The 14,672-nt window shown below is 44.7% G+C and overlaps 1 protein-coding gene across 2 annotated transcripts; it reads right to left on the bottom strand.

Annotated features, from left to right (window-relative positions):
• Positions 1-506: 506 nt before the first annotated feature.
• Positions 507-14,662, bottom strand: poldip2 (polymerase (DNA-directed), delta interacting protein 2). 2 transcript variants are annotated; one of them, XM_036149411.1, is made up of 11 exons: positions 14,433-14,662; positions 8,957-9,038; positions 8,617-8,714; positions 8,405-8,504; positions 7,890-7,965; positions 6,953-7,060; positions 6,497-6,633; positions 6,330-6,356; positions 6,127-6,252; positions 3,781-3,860; positions 507-1,998 (listed from the first exon to the last, which is right to left on the bottom strand). In XM_036149411.1, the coding sequence occupies exons 1-11, from the start codon at positions 14,615-14,617 to the stop codon at positions 1,884-1,886; spliced, it is 1,134 nt and encodes a 377-aa protein (XP_036005304.1). In that variant the 5' UTR covers positions 14,618-14,662; the 3' UTR covers positions 507-1,883. The 2 variants fall into 2 exon arrangements, with proteins under 2 accessions (XP_036005304.1, XP_036005305.1); XM_036149412.1 differs by having other exon boundaries at positions 8,957-9,032.
• Between the last annotated feature and the right edge of the window lie 10 nt (positions 14,663-14,672).

Below are 14,672 nucleotides of genomic sequence, written 5' to 3'. Positions count from 1 at the left end.
GTTCAAAGCTGAGAGACAAAAACCCTGAGCAGTTTTACTGTATTTTATTCAATCTTCACAGTATGTGCTCTTTCAGCTTACTTATACCACGCAACACCTGAACCAAGAAAGGTTTAAGTGCTTTTCCTGTAACACTGTATTAGCACAATGACTAACTTCCAACTTCCTAATCATAAAATTAAAATCCTCAAACATTTTCCCATTAGTTTATGCCTTATAGTGAGGTTTTACATTATTATCAAGTTGCCTAGAATTAAACTTAAACATCCTATAAGATTCTGAAAAAAAAAAAAAATCATGGGAAACCATCTGGTCAATGGAATGACTCTACCGACCTCTGGTGGTCATTATTAAAACTTCAGATGAAAAGGGTTTAAAAATTGTAGTAAACCTGTTTTTATCCTTCCAGGGCTTTATAAAACACTGATTTAACAACCTCACATGATATTTTTTTCAATTTGCATAAACCCATACAAAGAAAATAAAAACTCACAATAAACCCAGATATTTTTGAAAAGGTTTATTTCCTTTGCTTTTAATTACATCTCTATTTACAGTATTTCAAACATCAGAGTTGCTTCAAATCACGTACTAATGCAACAATGTTAGCTTCTGTCTTAACTTTAAGGGGGAAATGTTGAGCTCATCTCTCTCTCCCTGTCAAAATCAAACAGCCAAAGACATCCATCAAATGGTAGACGTGTCTCTTAAACACAAAAGTACAAACCTCCCCCCAAAACCCCCAGACACAAAACTGTGGCCACCTACTGCTTGGCTTCTTGCGCTTTTGTTGTGCAGCTTCTGTTATTCAGACTCTAACTGGGCCTTAAGCAGGAGGAGGCTTACATTTGGCTTTCAATGCACGCAGTGGAATAGCTACCAGAGGTTGAGTTGACCAACACTGAATCACAGTGGACATCTAATTCAACAATACTTAATTTAACTAGAACTTCAATTCACACACTGTTCCTTTATTTTTAACGTTCTAATATCAACTAGATGAAAGCAAATCTATTAGTAAAATATTTCCAATAGTCATTCATATAAAGACAACCAACAGGCTCTGTGCAGCATAAACCCAGGTGGTGGCTACGTTCCAATGGTGGGAGGTTTCCTAAGCAGCACATATACAGATAAAAATGAAGAAGTCAGTAGACGTTGCTGTAATAGACGAGGCAGATCGGGATCTCTGCTAAAAGACTCCAGTTTTCACTACAGGTACAGGAATGACTTCAGGTTAGGATTATATGCGCTGTATTTCAGGCTACCTAGGGAGAAAGTAGTGATGTCCACTGTGCTTCACTGTTTAGACACTCCTATGTGGCTAAGAGTGGCGCGGCGTACCTCAGCTCAAATCAAATAGTCTGTTACTTATAAAGGAGGATGAAAAGAAACAGGTCCGGTTAAAATAAATGCTATAACCCACAAACAGATGACCATACAGGGATAACCAGTTTTCAGCTGGAAGGTGGAAAAAAAAAAAGACTTAAAGTTCATGTCCCTCTCAGTTTTCTCAAACCAGGAGATCAGCAGGAAATCCTCCCACTTAAAAAAACAGTCTGGTCAACATTTCACTGATTGCATCTCACAACATCTGCAGTAATTCTACCTTTGACCCAAGCGTCCATGTCTCTAAACAACATGACTCAGGAATGCACAGAGCAGCAGAGGGAACTTCTCCTCTGTCATTTAATCAATTCCACCCTGCTGCTGGGTGCAGCCTGACAGGAGAACCTAGCTGGACGAGTATTTGCATTATGTAGACACTCCTACAGTCTCCTTTTGCTGAAACTGACTGAATGCTGAGGCAGGGTCATAGGGGGAGGACGACTGCAGAGCCAGGACTAGCTTGGTGGCAGAGGACTCATTCAGGCAAGTGAATGTTAGAACGTGTAGCCAGCAGGGGGCGCTTTGTCATCTTTGTTGCTCTCCAGGGAGAAAGGAGGGATCCTGACATCAAAGTGGGAGCCATCAGTTCTCTCAATGCGAAATGTCCCCCTAAAGGAAGAGAAAACATGTCTGAGTTGTTTCCCTCACTGTGGCCAACAGCAGGACATGGAGAGTGAGTCATGAATCAATGGCCGACATCGTCACAGAATGAAGACACTTCACGTACAACAAAGTATTTACAGACAATCTGGACTTCTGGTCAAAATGCAGTACAAATGCAGCCATTAAGACCAATGCCACATTAATTATGGGCTTTTATTATCAACTTATTTACAGCTTTTCCAGATTTAATACATATATAATAAACAACTGTTAAACAATTAGTACTTCAATAACTTTTAAACAGCAGAACTGGTTTAAATTTGTATTTTCTTGTAATCCAGAGCATGAAAATAATTCAAGCAGCTCAAATATACACATCCCTTCTGATATTTGCATCTTTTGACAAGCTGTACCTCACCAATCACCATTGATGTAGTCATCATTCTGGCTGGATATACACTATACTGCTAAAAGTTTTAGCTCCCCTGCTGTGCCTCCCATATATACAGCCTTTAAGTGACCTTCCATTCTTCATGCGTAGCGTTCATGTGACGTTGGTTCACCCTTTGCAGCTAGAACACCTTCACCTCTTCTGGGTTCTGGAGTGTTTATGGGAATGTTTGATCATTTCTCCAGTAGTGCATATGTGAGGTCAGACACTGATGTTGGATTAGACGGCCTGGCTCCCAGTCGCCAATCTAATTCCCCCCTAAAGGTGTTCAATGAGGCTGAGGTCAGGAGTCTGCAGGCTGGTCAAGGTTACACACATCAAACTCTCTCCTCTATGTCTCTATGGACTTTGCTTTGGGCTCTGGTGCACAGTTGTGCAGGAAGAGGAAGGGGCCATCTCCAAACTGTTCAAACTCTAAGCTCGGCACAATACAGAGAGCCGCGTTGTTCTCCTGGTTACCGCCAGACTCAGACTCATCCATCTGATTGCCAGAAGGAGAAGGGTTATTTGTTACTTAAGGAACACGCCTCCACTACTCTAGAGTCTAGTGGCGGCGTGCTGTGCACCACTGCATCTGGAGCTTCGCGTTACACCTGGTGATGTGCGGCTCGGAGCTGTTTGGCCACGTAGACGCATTCTGTGAAGCTCTCTACGCTGTTCTTGAGTTCACCTGAAGGCCGCATGAAGTTTGGCGGTCAGCAGTGGCTCTGCAGAAAGTCGCTGAGCTCTGCCCACCATGTGGCTCAGTATCAACTACCCCCCCCCCCTACCAGTTTACGCGGCTGAGTTGCTGTCCTTCCCAATCACGTCCACTTTGCCACAAGACCACTGACAGGTGACTGGGGAATATTTAGGAATGAGGAAATCTCACAACTGGGCTGGTTGCCCAGGTGGCATCCTATCACAGAAGCATGCTAGAGATCTCTGAGCTCCTGGGAGCGACCCATACCGTCACAAATGTTTGTAGAGCCAGTCTGCATGCCTGGGTGTTTGACTTTCTGCACCTGTGGAACACCTGACTTTGATTGTTTGGATGGATGAGCAAATACTTTTGGCTTCACAGTGTATGACCGTCCCATCTAAAATAACAGGACAAGCCTGTTTGGACTCCTCCTGTTTAAACATCCATCTATGTTATACGACTCTCGGACCCAAACCTTCCCACTTGTATGAAGAGAAACGGGTTAGAATGATCAGGAAAACCCATGAAAGCAGCAAGGCTCAAGTCAACCAGAACCAGGAGAATGTTGCATGGTTCATCTGGAGGTGAAGGTTTGGGTCAGATGGTGCTGGGCGCTCCAGCAGGAGAATGAATGACTGTGGGAAGGTCTACTCACCACATATGACCACTCGGAGCTTGGAGAGACACGTGGCTGCTGTACTGGAAGGCTGGCTGTTCCTTAGATAACACAGGCTCCTGCAAGCACAAACACTGCTGAGTACACAGCAAGCACCGAACACACGTTTTATTTTTACTCATAGTGAATCATCCCAATACTGGAAAAGGTTCAGAACCGACCCGCTGACAAATTATTCTCAATGTTTCTTCATTCTGAGCTAAAGAAATAGCAAAGATAGCAGGTACAATATGAAAGAAAGTGTCCAGCATTGCTCTGGTAAATCTGGGCCTAAGCATCTAAAGCAACCGTGAATCATGATCACGCCCCACACATCCTTGAGGGCATTTAGTCCCTGCAACAGGGTCACTCCTGACTCCAACATGGGACTTCTACCAATACACCGCATGCTCCCAGCAAATAACGACTTCCCAGAATGCGGTACCGCGCGCGAGCTATTTTTAGAAACACAACGTCACGATGACGTCACATCACGTGGTACGCAGTGGGACAAACTCCTGAAAATCCGCCGTTGTTTCGCTGTAAGAGACGTGCGTTAGCCTAGGTTTTACTCGGTAAACGACTGCTTTTTCCAAATCTAAGACCATGGTTTTTAAACATTGTTGCTATGGAACGTGCAACAGCGACTCGAGTTACGCTGATCGGCCGCATATGAAGGATGTTTTCTTCAAGACTGCCAAGGAGAAATGTGTGCGCTGGTACACCGGGGCGGTCGGCCTACACAACAGTTCAACCCGGAAAAAGTTACCAAATTCAAGTACATATGTAGCAAGCATTTTGTCGGAGGAAAGGGTCCAACCGAAGAACATCCTGACCCAATTCCAGCGACATCAAGTCAAGGTAAGAGTATTTTGGTGGCCGACATGTTAATAAAGAAGCGCCTGCTACCATGACAGCATATAGGCTATCATGGTAGCAGGCGCTAACATGATACCCTGCTACCAGGATAGCTTACTCAAAAACATTTCAAATGAGACAAACATTAAACATATACCCATTCCTGGACGGTGATTGCAAACAACAACAACAAACAAAAAACGGCCGACGCTGCCATGATCGCCGCGCAGGAAAAAAAAACAAAGCTTACCGTTCATCAACTCGGCCAGTTTTCCAGTCTTTTTTTAAGCCCTCGAACCTCAAGCCATCGTTTGAGCTGAAGGTTGGTGTGTTCTTCGACAGTGCGACCAGTAAACCGTGCGCCTGGGACATCGTCTTGGGAAAGTTTACCGGCTGTAAAGTCGGTCATATCTGTTATCCGTGCGTTCTCTCCTGTATGCGTTCTCTCCTGTATGCCCTACCTAAGCGGCAAAAGGGGCGTTGCTCTTGAGACGGTGACGTCACGTGCGCGGTACCGCATTCAGTGTCTCAGAGAATTTGAATATTTAAAAAAATGTAAATATTAGAAACTCATGGTGCCCCATGCTAATCAGCTAATTAACTCCTAACACCTGCAAAGGTTTTCATACCAAAGGTTTAGTTTATATAGATAACAAATAGGGATGGGCACCTTTAACATTTGAACCGATGCGGTACCGATACCCGGTACCTGGGGATCGGTACCAGTACTTTTCTCAATATATAAACTTGTTTGGATTTTAGAAATTAGCCACATTAAATAATTTATTTTTATTTCAGAGTGAAGGAGGTGAAGCTGTGTGCAAATAAAATTCAAGGAATTGTTTTAGTGCAAGAGCTTCAGAGAAAAAAAAGAAAGAAAAGAAAACAATGTTAAAAACGTTATATTTTATCCAGCTTTGTAAATCAGGGTGGGATATATTAGCAATGAGGGAACAGAGAGGCTGTCCTCTCTGCTCTCTTTGCTCTGACTGCAGTCTGTGTGCAACAGGGCTTGGAAAAGTGTGAAGGAGCTCACAGCAGCACTCGCCGCTTTCACAAGACAATAACTCCAGAACAATTGTTCCAGCGCTTTCTATCAGCCATGCTTTGTTTACTGGAGCAGCGGATACTGACGTCATCACGCTGTCGTGTGTGAAATGGTCCACTCTTCCACTCCCTCAGTGTCACGGATGTGTCTACATACCGAAACATGGCACCGTTCGATTTTACGTGAATCGGTACCCAGTAGCACCGACAGGATTCAGTCGTTGCCAATAAAAGTACAGAACTCAGTACCCATCCCTAATAATATGTTTTATGATGTTAAGAGATGCCGTGAAAACCCAGAACAGAACATACAAGAGACACTTTAAGCAGATTATTCTCCCCACTAAGGCAGCTCTGTACTGATGTTAAGCAGAAAGATCCACATGTTTCTGACATGTGGATGCTGACGGCTGAACAGAAACACCTTGGTGTGGTACTAACCCTGCCTACAACGCCTCGGCCCCGGACCGTCTCCAGGGTTCCCGACAGGCTGAAGATCCTCCAGTGCCTCTCTCTCAGCTGAACCACCTCGTTGCCCAGATTCTCCAGACGGATGCAGTAGCGCCACTGCAGGGAGACAACGCATGTTGATCCTGTTCGCTGGAAGCTGGGAGCATTTTCAACAGTGCTGCATGTTAACTCACCCAGTACACGTGAGAGTTCTGCGCCTCCTGCAAACCAGAAAACAAACCATTAGGATTTTAAGAGAACCAGACAGAACACCTTGAGTCTGAGCAACATGGACAGAACAAAAGCTGTGGTGGAGTCGCTGTGCTCCAGCCTTGAACCATGGCAACACAAACACACCCACCCTCATTCCCATGTAGAAGGGGATAACTGTGACCCGGATGTTCTCGGTGGTCTCCCTGTGGACGTCGGACAGCTCCAGCCAGGGGTGGTTCTTCTCCTGCCAGGCCTTCAGGGTATCTCTGGCGGTAAATGGAGGAGCTATGGTGTGAAGAGGAGAATAGAAACAAGCCGTCACTGAAAAGGTAAACATGTTTTAGCTTATAACACGTAGGTGATGACGTTCTGACTCCACAACCACTAAAACTGTCCTAAACTAAAAACTGTGGGGAGGATTCAGTTTACTCTCAGAAAGACACCCTTTGGATCACAGAAGAATCACAGGAGAGCGCCTGAGCTGCTGCTCTGTCTGGACCCTTCTGGTTATTTAGTGGAAGATTCAACGCTACGGCCGTCATCTAAGGTATGATGGGAAGTCTGATACTGAAAGCAGCGGGCGGCGATGGAGAGCAGTCCTTACATTTTGTAGGGTTGTACATGAGGAAGCGCTCAAACAGCTCATGCTGGATCGGGACCTGCTCCGCTGAGTTGTAAGGCAGGATGTCTTCATGGCTGACGTAGTCCAGACCTGGTGGAGGAACAGGACACCGGGTCAGAAGAGAGCGACACAGAACCGTGTCCTAACATGAAACTGGACGTTTGGACTTCAGAACCGAGCTGCTTCCTGGGACCAGGATGAGCTCCGGATGGACCCGACCCGGTCTGAGTGTTTGTTAGAAAATGCTGGTTCTGGTTCGTCATTACACTGAGATGGACACTACAGTCATCAATAGATGCCTCTGATTTCATTCCCAGGATCATGAAATCCAATAATTTGATTACACTCAATTTTCTAGATTGATTTCCCACATCTTTAGAACATTTGAGCAATAAGCATTAGCTTTGAACCTGCTTAGACAGCAACCAGGTCTTCTTATCTCCAGGCCCTATAAATAATGTGGGGGAAAAAAACAAAACACTAAAATGCTAAATTTAGCCCCTGATTTTCCAAGTAAAAAGCTGCTGGACAACTAAGGAACTGAGCATCCTACAGGAAATATTTATTTCTAAAGCAGTTTATTAACTGTGGTAGTTTTATTGTGGTTTGCAAAAATAAAAAATAGCAGGTTATTTGACGTATTAAGACCCACTTCATGAACTCCGGGTACAGTTCAACCAAAAATCAAGATAAAACAAATAAAATGGTAATTGATAACAAATGAAAGAACAGGATGTCAAAGAACATCAATGAGTCAAAAGAACTGTATTTCTAAAGGTTTCTAAGGCTGTGCGGTAAAACCAAACATTTAGCTTTTATATTGACCCAGAAATTAATCAAAATAAATCCCAGACGTTTAACACATCCCAGTAGAGGAATCCCACTCAGATCCGGCCCAGTCTCATCTGCTGCTGCATACCTGGGATGGCGTACAAGGCTCTGCTGTCATCATGGTTGGCCAGAAATGTCACCGCCTCAGTCTGAGACCTCTGAGACTGTCGAACACAGAACAAACTCACAATCACACACATGAAGCTCAACACACTAAGCGACCTTTGTAACCGTGGCCCATCCACTCACTATGTAGATTAAATGTGCCAAAGCTACACAGATTCCACATAGAGATGCACCAATCAGAGTATTCTCTAACGCTCCATTGTGCCTCACAGCCATGAGATGAAATAAACATGTTTCTTTTATCTTTCAGGACAGCCCTGAAAGGGACTAGCGTCACGCATGAGACTGCAGCCTTCGTCCACTGATGCTTTAGCTGCTTCCTAACATGTCTACCAGCTCCAACTGTAACCCCATCATTGAGATGCTGGAGCTATGCAGCAGGAAGAAATACCAGCGCTCTCCTGGATGTTTGCCATTCATTCACATGATCTGATGATATTTAGCCGTGCCAGTGTGAACATCAGCAGGATGACCTACTATGTGAGGGCAGTCCCTGGTGTCGATCAGGACCTGGTAGTAGGTGTGAGTCTTCCCCTTCACCTCCTTGGAGCCGTGGGCTCCGGGGGGCTCAGGTTTGCTGTGGGACGACACAACTGTTTCACTCCAAGGAGCCATCGCACAAAGCTACACAACAGCAAGCAGATGTAGATGTGAGCTTTAGGTTAACTCTGGAAGAGATGAGGGGTTACCTGTCAGACACAGGAGGCGTGATGTCTCGGTCATAGAGGCGAGCGTGCCAAGGAAACAACACAATTCCTCTGTAGCCGAATACACTGTGGAGAAACAGCTGGAGGAAGTGGGGGGGGGGGGGGCAGATAAATCCCTGAGATTTTGACTGATGTTTAATACAGCATTGGTTAGATGGGATTACAGACAAGAACGCTTTAACAACACCGCTAAGTAACAGCTTCCTGAGCAAACATCTCACAGCAGCAGCATTAAGATGGAAAATTAATATTGTCCATCTACATGCATGAATGCTTTCAGCTCAACGAGCAGCTCTGCTGTAGGATAATTAGAACGCCTTACCTGTCCAGTTTCATATTTCCCATGCTGCTTCACCGCTTCAAACACACCGACAGGCTCCAGAATCTTTCCTTCGGGCCTGTTCCTGCCAAAACACGGGCAACACACACACACACACACACACACACACACACACACACACACACACACACACGAGTGAGGAAAAGGTAATCTGCTGGCTTCAGTCCCAGCTTCAGCACCTCTTTTTGTCCGAGGTCAGCAAACAACAAACACCATCGGGTCTATCTTCATGCCCGTGGGTCCGATCTCATAACAAAACCCACGAAACATCGGCCAGCGATGATGACAACAGCTGGTCACTAGGAATAAATAACACTCCCACTGGTGGCTCGCCGTGAAAGCTAATCTTCACAGCGCAGATGAAGGGGCGGATTAACCAGGAGGCTGGATTTAATATTATACAGCAAGTTGGATTCAGGTTATCGTTTATGACTATTGCAAAAACAATCATCACGAGGTAACCTGATTTGGCTGAGAAATATGGTTAGAAAACCGAGCATTTGGGCCGATTCCATCCAGAAGTGCACAAAAACAAAAGCTCAGCTCAGAAGCTGATCCGGGCGGGGACGTTGCCACGGTTATTAAAAACACATTAAACATGGCCGGGACAGATTTAAAAAGGTTAATACTGACTCATGTTAGGAGATCAGTAGTAGTAGACAATAGTGTCAGAATTCAGATACATTTCCATGTTACTGCCTCGCAAAATGAAAGATGCAGTCTGAAATACTTTCAACTAAATGTTATTCTATTTATCTGAACAAACAATATATTTGGGCTGGTTCGCATCCAGACACGAGGAAATGTTAGCTTGACAGCGACTGAAGACAGGTCGGTCCTCTTCTTACACTTGCAGTCTCCTATTTTTCTGTAGCCAAGATGAAGTGGTTATTGGTTAAAAGTATTCAAATGGTGGTAGTAGTAGTATAGCTAGTTGAAAACAAAATTTGCACTAAAACAATATAATTAAAACCGTTGTTTTAATCCACACAGCTGTTATAAGTGTTTTATACCTTTAAGGGGGGTAGAGTTAACTTTCAGACTGGTTTAAAGCCAGACTGAACACTTCCTGTTTTCAGCAAGGCTTCACAGCTCTTTGAGGTCAGTGGTGCTTGACTTCAGGTCCCCGTTCCAGAAAGCTGGGTTAGTGGATATCCAGAGTAAATTCCTGCATACCCTGGCCTTTTTGTTTCAGAAAGCTCAGATGCCTTGATCCCCCGAGTCAAATCATTACAATAAATTTCGCCGTGAAATGACCCTGCTACCGAGCAGAGTGGTTTGGGCAAAGCCTGAGTTTTTCCTACTTTATAGCTGAGATCTGCAGAAGGAAGTGTGGGGAAAGGTCTGTCCTTTTCTGGAGGAACCTGTATGCTGGAGTGCAAATACTCCACAGAAGTCTCTGTCAGGAGAGGCTGATCAGACCCTGATTGAATGTCTTCTGATTTCTGGATGAATGTATTTATTCATAAGTGTTACTGTTTTCCAGCGCTGTCATTGATTTATGTCAATATTCTCAGTCCGCACATCACTCTTCTAACACACTTAAATAACAGCACCACTACTTCAACTTAAAATATAAATATCGCCTATATGATTAATATAAAGCAAGGTTGACACAATACACATACAGGAAAATCAGTAGAAGAATGGCTGAAGCCAAAAAAATTAACAGTTATTTCAATAACTCCCAACATCCCATCATTAATTGCAAATGTTGATTATAGACAATTAATGCTTAAGTTGAGTACGGTTAAACATAACTTTACCTGATTAAACTGTATTTTCATGCACTTTAATTTTCCATAAAATCTCTCTCATATGACTCATGCATTGACTTTTGCCATTAACTCGCTTTTTCTGCAGCAACAGCATTGTTTCTCTTTGTTAATTATGGTTGAATATTCTCCATATGCCTTATATAAAGATTTCTAATCCCACTCGCGGGAAATAACACTTCCAGGCTTCTCATTTCTGCTGTTGCCATGGTGAATGGCGTTATCTTTGTACCATTGATGAGGGCTTCTTTCATGCTAGTGCTCAACTCAGGGTTGATGGGATGCTGAGTTTAGTCACCCGATTGATATCACCTGACAGCGTGAAGTAGAAATACTCATATTTATAATAATAAATCAGCCGTTCTTCCTGTACCGGGGTCTAGCTGGAAAAGCTGTGCAGAATATGGAGAGCATTCAGTAGATGAGCTGCTGACTGCTTGAAGCCTTAAACACAGGCAGACGGTTGGACCGACTCTGTTTAGCGGCATCAGAGTAAAGGTGCTGAACACAAATACACGATCCACTTTTCTGATTATCGCTTATCAACAGATTAGAGAACGCTGTGCTGGTCTGTCACAGAAACCCTAATAAAACTACAATGTTTGTAGTTGTAGAGAGATATCAATAATTTTGAAAGGCATTATATATCTTTTCTATCTGTAATACATAATTATTATATATATTTTATATCTGTAATAAATAATTATTGAGTTCTACCGGGACGGACGGGCTTAACAGTGTAAGCAGAGGTCCGAAAAGCTGAGTTTTTATTTGTTTGCTGAAGCCAGACTCACCCCTGTGATCCACAAACATCCTGTTGCTATATTTAACTGTTGTCTGGCCCAAAGGTCAACGGGTAAACTTTTCACTGACGTGGAAAACTTAATACCAGATCCTCTTCGTTATATGAAAATAACTGAAGAAGAGTCTAGCAGAATGTTGCTGGAGACCCGTGGGCCTTTAAACAGAGACATCTATTCATTATAGCTCAGCTGATAAACACTTAACGTATCCCAACAAGTGGGGCAAGGAATGGACTGATCCACATATGCAGGGGTTCTGGGTGCTGTCGGCTCACTAACACATCAGCTCTTTAGTTCACTTCCTGTCATAATAAAAGAAACGTCAGTAAACTGCATCATGGCAACAATCACCGACCTAAATAGAGCCTCAGACAACAGATGAAGCCGTGCTGGTCCAGCTTCTAACCACAGGACTTCACCCTGAAAGCTGCCAAATTATCTGTATGAATAGAGCTATTATTACATCATGTAAGGGTTACATAAGGAAAAGTTGGAGAATGGCAGCTACTATTACTAAGTCAGTGGGGGCACAAAGCCTCCCACATGTACTGGAGATATTTAAAGTACACTCAGTCCCTCGGTGTTCCTGTCGGGAACCGTTTCTGGCTGCAGAGACACCGACCTGTCTGGAAAAAGGCCAACTTCCTTATAAAACCCCGAACGAGTCACAGCAGCAGGTTTGAACTCCCAGACGTAGAGCTAACCGCTCTAAAGCTGCTCCGAAAGCAAAACAAAGTTAAAATGTGGCGCACACCTTCCTAATGATTGTCCCGAGTCTCTAAGCTTTGATCACGTCATCGGATTAAGAGGCAGAAGGAGGAAGGTGCCGAGTCAGGGTTGGTTAAGTTGGCTTCACTTCTTCTCTGGTCAACAATAAAAACAAGATGCAGGTTCACGGTTTGAATCCTGGCTATAGCTGAAACCTGAGCATCGTATGAGCAGAGCACCTTCAACATAACCAGGCAGCCCCTTTTTTAAAGTGTGCTCAGTCCCTCCATATCTAATCTAGTTTATTTTGGAAAGCTGCCTCAGCCTGGCCGTTCATGCTACACCCCAACAGTCAAATGATGAATGTTGTGATTACCGATGGCACAGCATGGGAATCCTGAGGATCAACACAGCTGGCACAGGCCAAACTAACCACCACTGTCCACCTACAAAGTCAGGGTCTTAATATGACCAAAAAAATGCTGCTTTAACGCAACCATGTGGCAGGAACACGAACTAAAGCTGTTCGCGCTCTGAACAGGGTCCAGAACGTCATCCCTGCATCTCCACAGCTCAACGTGTCTTTTCCCTCCCTCGGTTCTAAAGCCTGCCCACTGCTCAGTTCTTCTTCTGGTAGGAAAACCTCAAACTGAAAGCTGATGTCTAGAACATCTGGTCAGGCGAGCAGACTTCCCCATGTGTCGTAAGCGGGCGGGTCTACGTTGAACATTTGTGGTTTGATCAGCGTTTTATCACACGATCCCGCTGCACCTTCCCACAAATCCCCGCTACCTGTTCTCAGACCACCATCCACTATGAAGCAACACTTGCAAAACCAACATGTTAAACCGTTTCTTTCAGCATTCGCCCTTTTGCTTTCATCCAATCTTCAAAATGGCTGCGGCGGCACCTCACAGACCAGCGTCTGACCAGGAGAGTTCGGTCCCGCCAACGGCACACGTCAGATCGGGCCCGGACGGGTCCAAACGGGAACGCACTTACCACGCTTCCACGACCCTTTTACCTGCATCAGATCAGCATCACAATCCACCCAAAACAAGCCCTGCTGTAACTTTAAACGAATTAAGAGCCGTCTTTAGGAGCATTATGAAGACAGGTAGCGTGTTGTCAGGATTATCCTGATCAGTGGACGGTCAGGTCCCCACTTTGCATCCCAACCTGTTATTACATCACATTACAGCCCATTCCCTCTGTAATGGCTCATATCTGCTGACTCCACAACAGGAGTGGTGACATACGATGGATTATAGCCTGTGATCAACCCAAAATAACTCAGAGGGACTTAACTACTCATAAAAATGATGGATTGCAGTTATATTTCCTTACAGCAAAAATTAGTTTAAAGAAAAACACTTTAAACGTCTTAGACAAACTGCTCCATTTCATATTTGCAAAGGTTAAAACAAATACAACAAAAACAAAATACTAAAAGGCATCCATTGTGTTTCTTCCCATCGCAATCAGATGCCCTTAACCGAAAAGATTTAGGATCCCATTAAGGCTTGACAAAGCTTCTTAGCAGCAAAGCTACTCGCTGACGCCATTGTCTCCAGGTTTAGCAAACAAACAAAGCTCGTTGGCTTTGACCAAGTGACCGTTTTTAACGTGAATGCATAACAAACATGGTGGAAAGCTGACTGGAGTGTTCTAAAAGGTGAACGATGGCAAACTTTTTTAACGCGTGTTGTTTATCACGCAGGAAAACAGCAGCGGATTTGAACTCCAGACGCCATTTAATAAATGTCAGGTTAAAAACACAACAAAGTAAATGCTTCCGGTTTGTGTGCGGGTCACGGCTTTCTTTAATAATAGTATTTCATAATAAAAAAAAGAGAAGGGGGGGGGGGTGCGCCTCATGTTATCCAACTTTGACTTAGCAGGTTGGAGGCACTCGGACCAAGCAGTTGTTGCTCAACAACCCATGCTGGCTGCTTGGCTAGCTAGCCAGCTAGCATGTGAGAACAGGACGAGCAGAACTCTCGCCTCCCAGCACCAACAACAAGGCCACGACCTCCAGCAGCCTGCGCTGCACGAATGGCCGCAGCCTCGTTTTCTCCGGACCAGCTCGGCGAGCCTGTCGCCCCTAGCTAAAGCCGCCGGAGTGTGTGTGTATGCGCGTTAGCTTTGGCAGAAGGACGCTGCGTCTCTTACCGTGACGACATAAACCTCTTCTGTTGAACGCCGCCGAGCAGCCCGCAGGCTCGGCATTGTAGCCGCGGCTTGTACGCCTCGAAGCCGCCTTTAATGTCCGTGACACTCGCTATTCTGTGGGAGTGCTTTCTGCTGTATTGGCTGACACCACTGAGGAACCCTCGACGTAACGCACAGGCGGCCATCTTTGCTCCCTGCCTGTGCGGTCATCCCGCACACGCACCATCCAACAGCTGGGTC

Source organism: Fundulus heteroclitus, chromosome 18 (assembly GCF_011125445.2).
Source record: "Fundulus heteroclitus isolate FHET01 chromosome 18, MU-UCD_Fhet_4.1, whole genome shotgun sequence".
In the NCBI taxonomy this organism is placed as follows: Eukaryota; Metazoa; Chordata; class Actinopteri; order Cyprinodontiformes; family Fundulidae; genus Fundulus; species Fundulus heteroclitus.
Note: the sequence above shows the minus strand (reverse complement) of the source record. Positions and strands in the feature narration are given on the sequence as shown.

Bases quoted from the DNA above. Each gene is read 5' to 3' on its own strand.
- poldip2 (XM_036149411.1), bottom strand. From the start codon at position 14,617: ATGGCCGCCTGTGCGTTACGTCGAGGGTTCCTCAGTGGTGTCAGCCAA. The intron at 7,966-8,404 runs GTAGGTCATCCT...TGTGTTCGACAG, and splicing joins CCAGGGACTGCCCTCACATA to TCTCAGAGGTCTCAGACTGA. The intron at 7,061-7,889 runs GTATGCAGCAGC...TTCCTCCACCAG, and splicing joins AGCCTTGTACGCCATCCCAG to GTCTGGACTACGTCAGCCAT.